The following is an 18,828-nucleotide window of genomic DNA, read 5'->3' as shown; positions in this document are numbered from 1 at the left end:
CAGTGAAAGAACACACGCTCTCAGTGAAAGAACACATAATCCTGGTGAAAGAACACATGTTCCTGGTGAAAGAACACACGCTCTCAGTGAAAGAACACATGCTCTCAGTGAAAGAACACATGCTCTCAGTGAAAGTACACATGCTCTAAGTGAAAGAACACATGCTCTCAGTGAAAGTACACACGCTCTCAGTGAAAGAACACACGGTTTCAGTGAAAGAACACGTGCTCTCAGTGAAAGAACACACGCTCTCAGTGAAAGAACACATGCTCCTGGTGAAAGAACACAAGCTCTCAGTGAAAGAACACGTGCTCTCAGTGAAAGAACACACGCTCTCAGTGAAAGAACACACGCTCTCAGTGAAAGAACACATGCTCTCAGTGAAAGAACACACGCTCTCAGTGAAAGAACACACGCTCTCAGTGAAAGAACACATGCTCTCAGTGAAAAAACACAAGCTCTCAGTGAAAGAACACACGCTCTCAGTGAAAGAACACGTGCTCTCAGTGAAAGAACACATGCTCTCAGTGAAAGAACACACGCTCTCAGTGAAAGAACACGTGCTCTAAGTGAAAGAACACATGTTCCTGGTGAAAGAACACACACTCTCAGTGAAAGAACACACACTCTCAGTGAAAGAACACACGCTCTCAGTGAAAGAACACATAATCCTGGTGAAAGAACACACGCTCTCAGTGAAAGAACACACGCTCTCAGTGAAAGAACACATGCTCCTGGTGAAAGAACACAAGCTCTCAGTGAAAGAACACACGCTCTCAGTGAAAGAACACGTGCTCTCAGTGAAAGAACACACACTCTCAGTGAAAGAACACATGCTCTCAGTGAAAGAACACACGCTCTCAGTGAAAGAACACACGCTCTCAGTGAAAGAACACATGCTCTCAGTGAAAGAACACACGCTCTCAGTGAAAGAACACATAATCCTGGTGAAAGAACACATGTTCCTAGTGAAAGAACACACGCTCTCAGTGAAAGAACACACGCTCTCAGTGAAAGAACACACACTCTCAGTGAAAGAACACACACTCTCAGTGAAAGAACACATAATCCTGGTGAAAGAACATACACTCTCAGTGAAAGAACACACGACCCTCAGTGAAAGAACACATGCTCTCAGTGAAAGAACACACGCTCTCAGTGAAAGAACACGTGCTCTCAGTGAAAGAACACATGCTCTCAGTGAAAAAACACACGCTCTCAGTGAAAGAACACACGCTCTCAGTGAAAGAACACGTGCTCTCAGTGAAAGAACACATGCTCTCAGTGAAAAAACACACGCTCTCAGTGAAAGAACACACGCTCTCAGTGAAAGAACACGTGCTCTCAGTGAAAGAACACATGCTCTCAGTGAAAGAACACACGCTCTCAGTGAAAGAACACGTGCTCTAAGTGAAAGAACACATGTTCCTAGTGAAAGAACACACACTCTCAGTGAAAGAACACACACTCTCAGTGAAAGAACACACGCTCTCAGTGAAAGAACACATAATCCTGGTGAAAGAACACATGTTCCTGGTGAAAGAACACATGCTCTCAGTGAAAGAACACATGCTCTCAGTGAAAGAACACACGCTCTCAGTGAAAGAACACATGCTCTCAGTGAAAGAACACGTGCTCTCAGTGAAAGAACACACGCTCTCAGTGAAAGAACACATGCTCTCAGTGAAAGAACACACGCTCTCAGTGAAAGAACACATGCTCCTGGTGAAAGAACACACGCTCTCAGTGAAAGAACACACGCTCTCAGTGAAAGAACACGTGCTCTCAGTGAAAGAACACAAGCTCTAAGTGAAAGAACACATGCTCCTGGTGAAAGAACACACGCTCTCAGTGAAAGAACACACGCTCTCAGTGAAAGAAAACATGCTCCTGGTGAAAGAACACACGCTCTCAGTGAAAGAACACACGCTCTCAGTGAAAGAACACGTGCTCTCAGTGAAAGAAAACACACTCTCAGTGAAAGAACACATGCTCTCAGTGAAAGAACACACGCTCTCAGTGAAAGAACACATGCTCTCAGTGAAAGAAAACATGCCCTCAGTGAAAGAACACACACTCTCAGTGAAAGAACACACGCTCTCAGTGAAAGAACACATAATCCTGGTGAAAGAACACATGTTCCTGGTGAAAGAACACACGCTCTCAGTGAAAGAACACATGCTCTCAGTGAAAGAACACATGCTCTCAGTGAAAGTACACATGCTCTAAGTGAAAGAACACATGCTCTCAGTGAAAGTACACACGCTCTCAGTGAAAGAACACACGGTTTCAGTGAAAGAACACGTGCTCTCAGTGAAAGAACACACGCTCTCAGTGAAAGAACACATGCTCCTGGTGAAAGAACACAAGCTCTCAGTGAAAGAACACGTGCTCTCAGTGAAAGAACACACGCTCTCAGTGAAAGAACACACGCTCTCAGTGAAAGAACACATGCTCTCAGTGAAAGAACACACGCTCTCAGTGAAAGAACACACGCTCTCAGTGAAAGAACACATGCTCTCAGTGAAAAAACACAAGCTCTCAGTGAAAGAACACACGCTCTCAGTGAAAGAACACGTGCTCTCAGTGAAAGAACACATGCTCTCAGTGAAAGAACACACGCTCTCAGTGAAAGAACACGTGCTCTAAGTGAAAGAACACATGTTCCTGGTGAAAGAACACACACTCTCAGTGAAAGAACACACACTCTCAGTGAAAGAACACACGCTCTCAGTGAAAGAACACATAATCCTGGTGAAAGAACACACGCTCTCAGTGAAAGAACACACGCTCTCAGTGAAAGAACACATGCTCCTGGTGAAAGAACACAAGCTCTCAGTGAAAGAACACACGCTCTCAGTGAAAGAACACGTGCTCTCAGTGAAAGAACACACACTCTCAGTGAAAGAACACATGCTCTCAGTGAAAGAACACACGCTCTCAGTGAAAGAACACACGCTCTCAGTGAAAGAACACATGCTCTCAGTGAAAGAACACACGCTCTCAGTGAAAGAACACATAATCCTGGTGAAAGAACACATGTTCCTAGTGAAAGAACACACGCTCTCAGTGAAAGAACACATGCTCTCAGTGAAAGAACACGTGCTCTCAGTGAAAGAACACACGCTCTCAGTGAAAGAACACATGCTCCTGGTGAAAGAACACACGCTCTCAGTGAAAGAACACACGCTCTCAGTGAAAGAACACACGCTCTCAGTGAAAGAACACATGCTCCTGGTGAAAGAACACACGCTCTCAGTGAAAGAACACACGCTCTCAGTGAAAGAACACATGCTCCTGGTGAAAGAACACACGCTCTCAGTGAAAGAACACATGCTCTCAGTGAAAGAACACGTGCTCTCAGTGAAAGAACACACACTCTCAGTGAAAGAACACACGCTCTCAGTGAAAGAACACGTGCTCTCAGTGAAAGAACACACGCTCTCAGTGAAAGAACACATGCTCCTGGTGAAAGAACACAAGCTCTCAGTGAAAGAACACACGCTCTCAGTGAAAGAACACGTGCTCTCAGTGAAAGAACACACACTCTCAGTGAAAGAACACATGCTCTCAGTGAAAGAACACACGCTCTCAGTGAAAGAACACACGCTCTCAGTGAAAGAACACGTGCTCTCAGTGAAAGAACACATGCTCTCAGTGAAAGAACACATGCTCCTGGTGAAAGAACACATGCTCTCAGTGAAAGAACACACGCTCTCAGTGAAAGAACACATGCTCTCAGTGAAAGAACACACACTCTCAGTGAAAGAACACATGCCCCTGGTGAAAGAACACACGCTCTCAGTTAAAGAACACACGCTCTCAGTGAAAGAACACGTGCTCTCAGTGAAAGAACACATGCTCTCAGTGAAAGAACACATGCTCCTGGTGAAAGAACACACGCTCTCAGTGAAAGAACACACGCTCTCAGTGAAAGAACACATGCTCTCAGTGAAAGAACGATGAACCACGAGAGAAAACCTTCAGTCAGGCTTCATCCTCTGTCCTGCTCTGAGAGACGGTCCACATGTCAGAGTATGAGGGGGGAGGAGGATCAACAGGCAGCCGGAGCATCCCATGAAGCACTAAATCTCCAACAAAGTGAGATTAGAGCTTTTCAGCACAGGCCGTTTGATTTCTGATATCAGAACAAATTAGCAGAGATTATTTCCCTCTGGGATGTCGAGAATCAGACACATGAGGTGAAATTAATAAAAAATTAAAATAGAAGGAATATTCCTTTAAAACTGACCCGAAGTGCTGTCTGAAAGAACCACTTTACTTTGATCACTGGACATTTTTGGTAAAGCTTTGATTTCTCTTTATAAATGACCATTTCAGAGCTGTTGTATGCGTGCGTCACTCCTCAGTCGCTCCCTCTCCGCCTCCTCAGACATGCCCTAAGATGAGTAAGTTTGCTTTCATTATTTCTGACCTTAAATCTAAGCTGGGAAGGATAAAAGCCACATTTTGCTACAATTTCATCTTTTTTAAGCTGTCTCCATGTAGTCTTTGGGGCCCAGAATGGAAGGGGATGCAGTCTGATGATGGTAGAAGTACCAAAAATCAGACTCTGCTCCACCCCTCCCCACCCACACCCTCATGGTCTGACACTTTGACCTGTGTAGGTTGTTACTGCTACAAAGTTATCCCTACACATTTCAGAATGTCTGACTGACATCTGACTGACAGGAGAGGCGCTGTCTGCTGTTCCAGGGTATCTGCTAAAATCCTGAGGTTGATTTCAATACCTTTTTAAGACTTTTTCAAAAACCTTTAAAAAAGTATTAAGACTTTATCACAACTTTCAGTTGTTGTTGGCATCCACTTTTTAACAGTTGTAGTTTACATTTCTACAGAAATGCTGTAAGCTGAGGAGGAATAAAGCTTAAAAGAACAAATGAAACTAAAGGCAGGTTTATCCACACTCCCACAACATGAAACAGCAGTTATTCAAGGCCAACTTGCTAAAGAAAATGAGAAATTATTTAATTATTTTTAAAATTTAGGACATGTGCAGGAGATCGTGTGATTTGCTTTAATGTTGTATTTAATTTCTCTTTATGAAACTAGAAATTACGTTAATTTATAGCTGGTGTTTATACCGCTCACAATCCTTATTGTTGTATTTTATTTTAACTAGAGTCTTTAGGAATTTTTTTATTTTATTCTTTTTTATTTTTGTATTTTTCTACTGGCTCCATCGATTTCTGCTGTTAACACAACATTTTTCCAGTTTGGGATCAATAAAGTAACTCTATTCTTTTCTGTTCGATTCTATTTGAGAACTTTATCGGCTGAATGTTTAACGTCCCAATCAGGGGACAGCTGCAAGGAGGAAAATAAATTTTCATGGATATTTTTGGGGTCAAAGCTTGAATACCTATGAAACTTAATACTTCATAAAACCACAAGTAAGACTTTTGAATACTTTTTAAGGCCCTTAATTTTCCCAAAATTGGTTTATCAACTTTTAATACTTTTTAAGACCCCGTGGACACCGGTCTTCTCAGATACATGTTTGGGGCCTGAGCACGACCGGCCAAGGCCCCCTTAAAACCCAAATGATTATCATGATGATTCTTTAGTTCTTTCAGCTCCTTTATTCTATTCTATGCTATTCTATTCTATGCTATTCTATTCTATGCTATTCTATTCTATTTTATTCTATTCTATTCTATTCTATTCCGTCTCTTAAGACCCTAGTGTGTGTACAGAGCAGTCCCTTTCACCTCTCAGCTCGTTGTGTTGTGTTCATGTGTTAGTAGTGTTTTCTCATTTCTGCTGTGAAAGAAGAGAAAGAGGTTGTTTCTCCACTTCCTTCACTCTTTACTGCGCTCTCAGTGTTTTGTTCAGTGACACGTACCCTTCAGAGCCCAGACTTTGACTTATTATACAGAAGTAGTCAGTCTTGAAGCTTCAGACTCACATAGTGTCCCATGGTGGTGGCAAAGGTGTCAGCGATCCAGGACATCTCTCTCTCCCCGGTGCTCATGTCTGGAGCGGGAACATCGATACCCGGTCCTACACACACACACACACACACACACACACACACACACACACACACACACACACACACACACACACACACACACACACACACACACACACACACCTAATCAATATGATAGCTCATAACGCTCATCGGCCAATTCATTAGGCACACCTGTCCACATGCTCTGCAACAGAGTCATGTCAACCTGGGGGTGAGGAGCTGCTGAAGATCAAACTGAGCATCAGGTGAAGAAGAAAGGAGAGTTAAGAGACTCTGAACCTGACACGGTCGTTTGTCTGAGCATCTCACAAACTGCTGATCTACTGGGATTTCAACCCACAACCCTTTCTAGGGTTTAAAAAGGATGGACCCATAGAGTAAATACCCAGAGAGCAACAGGTATCTGGGACTAAATGTTTTGTTGATGTCAGAGGTCAGAGGTCAGAGGGGGATGGGTAGACTGGTTGGAGATGATAGATGGGGTCAGGGTCAGGGTCAGGGCTAGGTCTGCAGGAGACTATTTGTGAACCCACAACATCTCCAACCTTGAAGTAGAGCAGTAGCTCCAGCAGCTGAAGACCACACCCGTTGAGCCTCCTGTCAGCTAAGAACAGGAAACTGAGGCAACAATCCACACGGCCAGAACTGGACCATAGCAGACTGAAAAACCTGTCTGGTCTGATGAGTCTGGATTTCTGCTCCACAATCAGATGGTCGCTTCAAGATTTGGAGGAAACAACACGAAAGCATGGATCCACCCTGCCTCAACGCTTCAGCTTCAGATGCTGCTGCTCATGTGATGGTGTGGGCGAGATCTTTTTGGCTCACTTTGGACCCCTTAGTACCACCTCTTAGCAAAGCTCAGATCAGCTCAAACTGCTTTCTGAACACAACCATGAGCTCCCTGGACTCCAACGGCCTTCACAGTCCCCAGGTCTCAGTCCAAGAGAGCTCCTTTGGGATGTGGAGGAGATCCTCATTATGATGTTCAGCCAAAGATCTGCAGCAGCTGAGTGATGCTGTCAGGACAACATGGAGCAAACCTCTGAGGAAGGTTTCAGCAGCTTGTCGGATCAATGACACCAGGAGCTAAGGTGGCTCTGAAGGATAGGGGTCCAATCCAGGACTAACACAGTGTACCTGATAAAGTGCACACTGAGTGTATCTTGGTCATTAAAACAGAGATGAGTGTGGTGATGCGGAAACAGTTCCTCACCCACCTATGAATCCTTTCTTGGCGAGCTCAATGGTGAACCTCCTGGTGATCTTCTCCAGCTCTATGTCCTAAAACACATAAAACAGAAACGTGACAGGTCAACATGTTTCATACATCCATCAGACAAACTGTGTTGGAGAGCTGGAGACGGGTCAACCCCAGGCCCCAGGTTTAATAACAGTCCCTAAATGTTTACAAAAGGAAAACTTCTCATGTGACCTCTTCAAGCTACTCAGCAAAAAACTCCTTCCCCTGAACCCATATCTAAATACTCTTCAAAGCCAACGGAAAAACACTCTTTAAGGTGTGGACACAGCTCACAGCTCAGTTTTTCATTAGGAGATATCTCAGTGTATGGGCCCATAATGGTTTCAACCATCAACCAGGGACTGAGCTTTTCCTATCTGGCTCAAAGGAGGAGTCACTACAACAGGAAACCTGTTTATTTACAGGTCTTTGCATCTTTGGATCGGCTAATATCAAGGTTCAATATGCCCCACCCACATTCCTCTAGATATCATCAGATTCAGAACTTTACCTCTACAGCCATCCCCGACTTAGTCTGTCCTCCAAAGAGTCCATCAGACTCGTTTGTTCCTTCGTTAACTCTCATGACCTGAAACCTTTGACTCGGTCAAAGAACTGTTGGGAAGAAGATTTAGGGATGAAGCTTTCTAAGAAAGTCTGGAAAGAAGCGTTACAAAAAACACACTCTTCTTCTATTTGCTAAAGACACGCTATGATTCAGGTTGAGGTTTTGGTCCTGCCCAGAACAGACAGGTTTAGAGATAGATACCAATAACTTTTACAGATGTCTTGAAGATATCCTTAAAACCTACAACAGCAATTTTTGGAGTTGTACCACCTGATCTACATCCCTGGTCTACATGGTACCTTTGTTTCTCTCCTGCTCTGATGCTAACTGAGCCAGACTGGTTGAGCTTGTTCACACAGGAGCTGCTGGTCTAACTGGTCTCCTCCTTTAGTCTGTTTCTATTCTGAGCTGCTGGGGGTGTAGCATGAAGTGAGGCTCAAAGAGGAGCTGGTTACTGACTCTGGAAAGCTCACATGATCTGCAGCAGGTTTTACTCTGAGCTACAGGGTGAAACCTCGAGTCCAGAGCTGTCATTTCAGTGATGAACACCTGATGGTGTCCTCTGTGGGAGACACAGATCATGAGCTGGTGTACTAGGATCATGGTCAGAGCCTGTTCTTCTGCGTGAATGCACTCATGGCCTGAAGCTAACTTACAACCAGCTTGACCATACCTATGGTCTTTAGCCTGTGACCCAGCTGCCTCAGAGGAAGATTGTCGCTCTGTCAGTCTGATGGGCCACACTGGTTTTAAAAAGTGTCTGAATTCAGTGAGTTCCTTTACCTGGGGTAATGATAATCCCTGCCTAAGGAAATCAGTGCTACAGCTCCCCTGAACTGGCACTGCCTGATCTTTTACTCTAGTGCTGGTCCTGTAATATCTATGAACCACTTTATTGGTTAAGTAACAGCTAATGACCGTGTCCCTGCATGGGTAGACATGAGACTCACATCATGTAAACTTTCTCTCCATCCCCTGGTGTGTACTCATCTCCCTCTGACTGCCTCCACATTTGCCTCAGACCCAGAGTCATTAACTCTGTTAAAATTTGGATATAAATTAGGGAAAACCTTGGCCTTCATAGAGCCTCTGACCCCTCCCCGATCACAAACAGTCACCTGTTTCCACCCTCATGTACTGATTAATCTTCCAGTCTTGCTCCGACAAAGGGACAACCTTTACAATCACAGGACTCTAAGGTCATCTTCTGACCTCTCACAGAAATCTGACTCACCCAAACCCCACCTGTTTCCTGTTTTCAGATAAGGTATTATCATCAAAGCCAGAACCCCTCATTTCCTAAAGCTTTCTCAGATCGACCCTAATCTAACCGACTCGAGGACCAGGCGCAAACAATACCCAGCTAATCAATCCCATATGATCTTGTTCTGACCCAGGTTTGGTACATCCTGGTCCAAAGTCTACCTAACTCTTAGCACAGCACACGACACAACTATCATTCTGGATCCTGTCTTGGCCCTGTTTGGTGCCCCCTTACAGTGTGTTACCTCTACAGTCCTGCAGACTGTTCTTGCATTTACCAGCGTGTTGGACCAGAGAACCACTCTCCTTAAACCCCCTGCACCTCGTCCCTCTGCAGCTGGGTGACAGAGCCTGTTGTTTAACCCTTTTACTGCTGTTCAGTGTTTGTACTTCTGTGTATTCTGCTTTCAATAATGAGAGACTAAGGGGAGGGATTAAAGAAGGGGGCTGTCACTTATCATGTTTGTGTCGTCACTGGTGAAAATTCATCCAATAAAGAGTTTAAAAAAAAATCTGAAATTAATCTGAACTTGCAAATACTTTAGAGCACAGTCACACTGGCCATCCAAACTGCGCCGTGCTTAAGCACGATTGCCCCCCCGCAGCGCTGTTTCCCAGCTGTAGAGTACGGCCAGCGGTCACACTACCCCTATATGAACCAGACTTTAGCAGGTATCAGACACGCGCACGGCCCGCCTACATCATCGCTTTGTTTAAAATGACTGTCGAGAGATGCACTCGCGGTGATTATACGTAATGGATCGCACGCGCTGTCCGCGTGCTTGTGCTCGTGCATGAAGTAAACCGCACCAAAGCCCACCTCGTCGAAGCGTGCCGAAGCACGGAAGCGAATTGCGCTTGAGCACGGCACAGTTGCAGTCACACTGGCCTTTCTAAACGTGCTTTACGGCTGAAGCGTGCTTAGGCACAGCACGATTGGCCAGTGTGACCGCGTCCTTAGAGTCTGTTCATACTGCATACAAACCCTAGAATTAATTTCTATGGAGAGGTCAAAGGTCAAGGGTCAGAGGCCAAAGTCCCCATGGAGCAGCAGTAGCAGAACATGTGAGGCAGGGCTTGAAGCAGGAAAAAATCCTGTGCCTGAAAGCGGGGGGGGGGGGGGGGGGGGGGGGGGTTTACTGCGTTTAGTTTTGTTTTTATTATTATTATTAATAATAATAATAATAATAATAATAATAATAATAATAATAATAAAAACAACATTAAACACAGTAACACTAATTTTTTGTTCACACAAACGGTCAGTCAGCGATACAGCATGTGGCCATCGCTTCTGGTAGGGTCCACAATTTTGTTGTTGGATAATTATGTTTGATATGATCAAGACGGATGATGAAATGCTAAAGTTTACCTGAAATAGATTTAAAACCTTTTTAAATATAAATGACCCCTGTGCACACTCAAATAAAGACTACCTAAATCAAGTATTCAGCTCTGAAATGGTTGTGCTCCTTAAATATGAAAATATGCAGACTATTGAAACAAAGTAATTAAAGGAGGAGCATAATATTGCATTCAATGAAAGTTGTGAAGGTTGAAGATTAATTGAAAAAATAAAAACTAAACTGAAAAAGCTTTCTAGAAACACTGTCTACTTTAATATTTATTTACAACAGCAATTTTTCACTAATAAACTAGTACCATACTTTCTGGACTACAAGTCACTTCGTAGTACTATCATACATTTTTTGAGGTCGTATCAGTCAAAAAAATGCGTCATGAAGACGAAAATAACGTAGGCCTACATAAGTCACACTGGACCATAAGTTTCATTTATTTAGAATGATTTGGTTTGTTTACAGTATTTCCAGAGTGAACTTTTTACATATAACTTTTAAAATGTTTGTTTATTAGGAGGTTTAAATACTGTTCCTACGGCTTCTCATATCTATGATCAGTTTCACTTCTCTACGTGTGCTCCTGTCTTCTCCTCCTCCCCTGCTCAAGGTGAGTGTTGCTGGTGAGAACGGTGCACTGTGAGCTTAAATGAGCTCCACCTGATAAATGTCCTCACTTTTAACAAGTTACGGAATATTTGGCGCTAGATTGTGACTTAAATCCCAGAATCCGTTTACCATAGAGAGCAAACAAGACGCGAGGAAGTTTTAAAACACGTTATCAGGCGCTAAACACCGGGAGCTGTCACAGTGTCCGAGACGAAGGCTGAAGACCAGCGCGTCTGGGGCGCCTCTCAGTAGAAGACTTTGCGAAGGGACCAATGAGCAAACACTGTGTGCAGGCAGTGCTCGTGGGAGTTGTGGTGTCGTAGTCTCATACTGCAATGGGTTTAGTATTTCAGATGCCGTTTCAGAAAACTACAATTAAATAATTCAACCCGCCGAAGTCGCTAGTAGGAGTGACGGTTTTACTGAAATTCGCATGGATGAAAAATACATCCATGCGCGCCCGATTGCGTGATTACAGACTCGCTGGCGGCGCAGTTTTCGAGCGGGTATCCCGATTACGTGGTAAACTTGCTCTCTGAAGCCAAGCTTCTTTGTTGTCCAAAAACATCTCTCAATATCACTGCTTCATTATAAGGGGTTGCTACGCTGCTTCTGCTCTCCGCCTCCGTCATTAATTACTCTCTTCACGAAGCACATTTATCTGACAAATTAGACGGACAGTGCCATATTGGACGATCGTTCTGCCAGTCACACTCATCATAGACCAATACGCATCAAGCCACGGTATGACGTAGCGGATTTGGGCCGCTGCTGCTTGTTTGTGAAAGAGAGGCGGGAGCTGCTCTCTGCAGCTCCCGCCTCTCTTTCCTGACTGGTTCAGTCGGAACTCGATCGAGTGAAATCAACGGAGGGCAGCCAGACCGACCTGCAGGATTTCACAATCTGGCAGGTTTGTCTACGCCGGATTTCCGGCACTATGCCGGAGGTCTTCAAGCCCTGATGTGAGGTCAAAGGTTGAGCCAGCAGAGCCAGAGCTGGTGCAGAGCTGGTGTTTGATGTAAAGATGTTCACAGACCTCACACACACACACACACACACACACACACACACACACACACACACACACACACACACACACACACACACACACACACACACACACACACACGACAGACCAAAAGCTGACAAGGCTGACTGAATACACAGCCAGAGGGCGGGAGGGACCAGGCCTGAACACACACACATGGTGATGTTTGATTGTGGTCACAGCACCCTCTGGAGCAACAGAATCTCTTTTATCTCTAATGTGTCTAAAACTGTAGAAGATATCTCCATCATCTCTGAATCTCCTCCAGATGTTGGTCTTGCTATGAGCCATATACAGTTTTTGTCAGAGGGCGTGGCCAGTCCTGAGGAGCCAGTGTTGGTTCCAGCCGGCTTCCTTTGAATCCCTGACTGCCTGCTTTACAGAGTCCCACTCTAAAAATGTTTTTTCATCTCGAGACTTGCCACCAACCCTGCTGTAAAGCCCATAGGCCAGTGACGAATGGTGTTGCCATGGTGATGATTTGTACACCATCAAACCGGGAGTCATGTTTTGTTTGAGTTCTCTTGCCAACCTTTTCCTCTGAGCATAAACAAACAAAATCAAACACATTTATTTCCTTTCTCCTCCTCAGACAGAGGTCTAAACTTGTTTCACTGGCATCAGGGTGCCACAGTTTTTTTACACCCCAGTCAAATCAGATTCCCACGTCTAAACCAGGCCCAACCCTGAGCCCCAGCACATGTTGTCATGTCACAGTGAAGGAGAGGTCTTAGAAGTCTCTGTGCTGTGTTGAAACTTACTGAGTATTTCCTCGGGTTGATCTTCACTCCAGCTTTGGCTCCACCGAACGGCACATCTGGAAAACATCATACAATTATGACTAAGGCTGCAAATTCAGGGAATTATCAAAGTGGGAAACTTTCCACAGGAATAAACAAGACTTTATCACAAAGGAACTTAAATAGAGCTAGGACAGGTAGAGTGTACATTCATTCATTCATTTTCTGAACCACTTATCCTGTTCAGGGTCGTGGGTGGCTGGAGCCTATCTCAGCTGTCATTGGGCTAGAGGCGGGGTACACCCTGGACTGGTCACCAGCCAGTCACAGGGCTGACACAGAGACAGACAACCATTCACACACACACTCACACCTATGATAATTTTATAGTGTTCAATTAACCTGGTGAGCATGTTTTTGGACTGTGAGAGGAGCCGGAGTACCCGTAGAGAACCCACGCATGCACGGGGAGAACATGCAAACTGCACACAGAAAGGCACTGGGATTCCCACTGGGAATCAAGCCGGTGACCCTCTTGCTGTGAGGCTGCAGTGCTAACTGTTGCACCACCATGCAGCCTGATCGACTGTACATTGTGGCTAAAAAAAAACAAAACAGATTTAACGCAAGTTCCCTTGAATGTCTCTGCTTTTCCTTGACCAAAAGCAGCACTTTGCTGTCTGCAGGGCTGTTGAAGCCACACCCCCACATGCAGCAGTGTGCATGATGCCCACAGCACAAGATCATTGAAGGCACCACCTGAAGGCAACATGAAGTCAAGGAAGTTTTGATAAAAGATTCAGAATATTTCCACATTTCCCAAGTTGAACCTCATTGAAAGTTCCTGGAAAGTTTCCACCATTTTCCACCAACCCTGATCATAAGCACAAGCAGCGCTCAGCAGGGAAATACAGCAACATGATACAAGTGAAGCATTCTGTTTTTCGAATGCAAATATTCTGACTTCATTTTGAAATGATTCCTACCCTTCCTTAAAGCTTCACCAACATGAACGTGTACTCACCGACCACAGCACATTTGTACGTCATCAGGGAGGCCAGGGCTTTCACTTCATCCATGCACACATCTGTGCTGTAACGTATTCCTGAAAGACAAACAGAAGATTCAGAAAAAAAAACTCTTACACCAAATCACACCTGACCCTGGGTTTCTGTTGATGATGAGCCATCACAGCTCCTGGCACCGTCAGAATTCATATATCAGTATGAACACAGAAAGACAGCCGACAGGTCAATCACTGTTTTCTACAGCGGAGGATCAGGGCCACATCCAAAAAAAATGAGAATAAACTGGTTGTTTTATTCTACATCTACAGTCTGTCAGTGCAGCAGCAGCCTGCACAACAATGAGCAGCGTGGAGCATCCTGTGAGGTTATTCTTTAGTACAGGTTTCACAAATGAGGAATTACCTCATCTTTAGGCCCATCAGCAGAACATGGTCATGAGTCTAAGGATTCTGTAAAGACCACTCAGGAACTGGAGCTTTGTTAAGCACTCTGGTAGAGTTCGAAAGATATTCACAGACTGGTCTTTTCCCAATCAATAACTCATCAGAAGAACGTTGCTCTAACAAATCCACACTTCTCTGCCATCACAGCGGGGTAGACTGAGAGCTACAAACGTGTTTTCCTCGAAACCAGCCGCCCTCTGCACAGGGGGACTTCCAGTGTGCTCCATGCAGAGCGGCTCCTGTTCCAATGAAACATCTGTAAGTTACAGCTCCAATCAAATCTGAGAGAGAAATGTGAAGTCACTTCATCCAGGAGAGGTGTAGGGTCATCTAAATCATTTGACACATGTGATCTGAGTTTTCAGACCACATTTCTAAGATCTTCAGAGAACCTTTAGCTATAGCCTGAGATAATAAGACTTTGACTCTATTCTTCTACGTTTATGACTGTATCCTCATACATTTATGTGATGAAAATGTATATTTATAACCTTACCCTTGTAGATTCACAACATTTTTATAACAAATTTATGACATTAATCTATTTTTTTTTTCTTTAAAGTGGCCCTTATTCTTCTTGCAGTTTCCTCCATTTATAGCTTAGTTCAATCACACCCTGCTGCAGAAACAAGCTGCTCCTCAGAGGAAAACAAGGAGGAACCACATTCACTGTCTACAACTAAAGCCAAGAAGGAGAGAGAGGAGCAGACAAACAGAGAGGAGCAGACAAACAGAGAGAGGAGCAGACAAACAGAGAGAGGAGCAGACAAACAGAGAGGAGCAGACAAACAGAGAGGAGCAGACAAACAGAGAGAGGAGCAGACAAACAGAGAGAGGAGCAGACAAACAGAGAGAGGAGCAGACAAACAGAGAGAGGAGCAGACAAACAGAGAGGAGCAGACAAACAGAGAGAGGAGCAGACAAACAGAGAGGAGCAGACAAACAGAGAGGAGCAGACAAACAGAGAGGAGCAGACAAACAGAGAGAGGAGCAGACAAACAGAGAGGAGCAGACAAACAGAGAGAGGAGCAGACAAACAGAGAGGAGCAGACAAACAGAGAGGAGCAGACAAACAGAGAGGAGCAGACAAACAGAGAGGAGCAGACAAACAGAGAGAGGAGCAGACAAACAGAGAGAGGAGCAGACAAACAGAGAGGAGCAGACAGAGAGAGGAGCAGACAAACAGAGAGGAGCAGACAAACAGAGAGGAGCAGACAAACAGAGAGGAGCAGACAAACAGAGAGAGGAGCAGACAAACAGAGAGAGGAGCAGACAAACAGAGAGGAGCAGACAAACAGAGAGGAGCAGACAAACAGAGAGAGGAGCAGACAAACAGAGAGAGGAGCAGACAAACAGAGAGGAGCAGACAAACAGAGAGAGGAGCAGACAAACAGAGAGGAGCAGACAAACAGAGAGAGGAGCAGACAAACAGAGAGGAGCAGACAGAGAGAGGAGCAGACAAACAGAGAGGAGCAGACAAACAGAGAGAGGAGCAGACAAACAGAGAGAGGAGCAGACAAACAGAGAGGAGCAGACAAACAGAGAGGAGCAGACAAACAGAGAGGAGCAGACAAACAGAGAGGAGCAGACAAACAGAGAGGAGCAGACAAACAGAGAGGAGCAGACAAACAGAGAGAGGAGCAGACAAACAGAGAGAGGAGCAGACAAACAGAGAGGAGCAGACAAACAGAGAGAGGAGCAGACAAACAGAGAGGAGCAGACAAACAGAGAGAGGAGCAGACAAACAGAGAGAGGAGCAGACAAACAGAGAGGAGCAGACAAACAGAGAGGAGCAGACAAACAGAGAGAGGAGCAGACAAACAGAGAGGAGCAGACAAACAGAGAGAGGAGCAGACAAACAGAGAGAGGAGCAGACAAACAGAGAGGAGCAGACAAACAGAGAGGAGCAGACAAACAGAGAGAGGAGCAGACAAACAGAGAGGAGCAGACAAACAGAGAGGAGCAGACAAACAGAGAGGAGCAGACAAACAGAGAGAGGAGCAGACAAACAGAGAGAGGAGCAGACAAACAGAGAGGAGCAGACAAACAGAGAGGAGCAGACAAACAGAGAGAGGAGCAGACAAACAGAGAGGAGCAGACAAACAGAGAGGAGCAGACAAACAGAGAGGAGCAGACAAACAGAGAGGAGCAGACAAACAGAGAGGAGCAGACAAACAGAGAGGAGCAGACAAACAGAGAGGAGCAGCAGTTCAGTTGTTAGGATCATCACCAACTACCGTGCCGTGCTTGTGCTCCTGACATGACATCTGATGACTGTCTTTATATAGAATTTGCATCTGTTACTCCACTTTTGCACACCCGATGATCGGCTCAATCGATGGAGATCTCCCTGAAGCTGCTTCTGGACCAGACAGTTATAGCACCACCTGCAGGCCTGGCATGCTTACTACAGTGTTTTCAGTTCCTCTGCATTTCCATGTAAACGCAGAACGTTTTCATTGCCTTTTCAGATGAAACATTGTCCTGTAAACGGGGCCTTAATCTCCTAAAATATTCCACAGCTGGAGAGGACACATATACACACACACACACACACACACACACACACACACACACACACACACACACACACACACACACACACACACACACACACACACACACACACACACATACACACACACACACACACACACACTCTGTCATCTAAAACATGGGCAGCTGATTGTAGTCTTCTTCTCTGAAATCTACATTTACTTCCATCCGAATTGAAGAGAGGTTACCTGATGAGCACACTGCCCTCATAAGTTCTGGAGGAGTATTTCAGCAAAACGCTGACACAACCACACAGACATACAGTTTGCTGATTCAAACAAGTTAAATGAGACATTGTATTCTAATGTGTTTTGTTACATTCTTCCTTTGTTTACTGAGACATTTCAGCTGTGTTATCTTCTTTGATCTCTCCTAAAGAGAAAAAAGCAACTTTTGATTAAGTAGAAAATGTGAAATCCATGTCACATTTGACAGTTAACTTTTCAGAGACTAAACGTCGGACAATGAAGGCCAGCTAACTTAAGTTTTTAAATAACTTTTTTTTCACTCTCCAAAAAACCCAAAAATAACATCATCTGGATCAGAAACCAATAAACCCAGAACTGATGAGCAGAACTAGAACTGGTCTAAACTGTAAAGGTCCCTAACTCCAGTAAAAATAAAATATGAATTTAATTTTTTTACAGTGCAGAAGAGAGTTCAACTGCAGTACCAATGCTACACTGTACTGCTAACACTATACCACACTAAAATAACTGAGTCACTGCAGCTGAGCACACACACACACACACACACACACACACACACACGCGCACGCACACACACGCACGCACGCACGCACACGCACACACACACACACACACACACACACACGCACGCACGCACGTACGCACACGCACACACGCACACACACACACACACACACACACACACACACACACACACACACACACACACACACACGCACGCACGCACGCACACACACACACACACGCACACGCACACACACAGTCGGCATTCCTGTCAGGGGAGGGAACCTCTCCACCTTCACCAAACCTGCTCAGAGCTGCATTTACAAACACAATTATGCAACACAGTGCTTTGACACTCATACTACTGAACACACACACACACACAAACTGCCAGGAGGTGATCAGAGCTGTTGGAAAAAAACGATGGTGCCCAAAGCTGAAATATCAGCTTTTAAGGATTTAAAGAGTAATCACACCAAACACTGATGAGCCATGGTCAGAAGGAAACTGTCATGGAGAGATGACCAGTTTTCTCTGTAGTGATGAAGTAAACTAAGAGACACCAAAGAAGAATACTAAAATGGAACAAACTATGTTAATTAATGAATATAGAAACTGTTAAAGGAGGATCCTGGCTAAACCCTGAACGTTGATCTCTATCTGCTGCAGGTTTATCACCTGTTAAAACATATTAAACAGGTTATGATCAAACACTAACTCCATCAGATCACCTGAGTGAGATGGTCTCCAGACTAAATCACAGCACAGCCTGAGAGCTAATGTTAACATCAGCTCACTCATGTTGTTGCTCCTGAAGCTAGTATTTTACCTTCAGCCACGTGCACACTCCTCTCTCATAGCTCAACACACCTTTATACACCTGTAAAGAACAAACCGCCTGTCTGCAGAGTTCCCGTAGGTAAAGCTGACGTCACTTTAAATATTCAGTCTCCAAAGTTAACATAAGACAGGAAGTGGGGGTCATTTTACTGCACCTTTTAAGGCAAGTCCTTCAAAGTGCTTGACATGAACAACTCATAAAGCCAAAAACAACCTTTCAGATCTTTTTGCTGATTAATTTAACTTTTGTTTTATTGTTATTGTTATTACTGCTCTGTCCCTCATGTTTTTCACAGAATCCCCCCGCTGTCAGGTGACACACTTGTTAACAGATATTAGACACCTTGTTCATCCCCTGGAGGATAACCCAGGTATATCCCAGCTGAGCTCACCGTTTAAAGACTGGGTAGTGTTTGCTGTA

At 44.6% G+C, this 18,828-nt stretch overlaps 1 protein-coding gene across 1 annotated transcript in view; it reads right to left on the bottom strand.

The window, feature by feature from the left end:
• The window catches only part of LOC141794769 (glutamate dehydrogenase, mitochondrial-like), a 35,695-nt gene that overhangs the window by 15,775 nt on the left and 1,092 nt on the right, over positions 1-18,828 (bottom strand). The window contains exons 2-5 of the mRNA XM_074675262.1: positions 13,852-13,932; positions 12,849-12,904; positions 7,219-7,282; positions 5,930-6,024 (exon numbers count right to left, since the gene is read on the bottom strand). Of these exons, the coding sequence (XP_074531363.1) occupies positions 5,930-6,024; positions 7,219-7,282; positions 12,849-12,904; positions 13,852-13,932 (296 nt within the window). The remainder of the gene's footprint in view (positions 1-5,929; positions 6,025-7,218; positions 7,283-12,848; positions 12,905-13,851; positions 13,933-18,828) is intronic.

The sequence above is a fragment of the Halichoeres trimaculatus genome, unplaced genomic scaffold (genome assembly GCF_033239565.1).
Source record: "Halichoeres trimaculatus isolate MK-OKI-2021-1 unplaced genomic scaffold, fHalTri1.1 fHalTri1_scaffold_8, whole genome shotgun sequence".
In the NCBI taxonomy this organism is placed as follows: Eukaryota; Metazoa; Chordata; class Actinopteri; order Labriformes; family Labridae; genus Halichoeres; species Halichoeres trimaculatus.
This window is presented reverse-complemented; position numbering and strand designations above follow the sequence as displayed.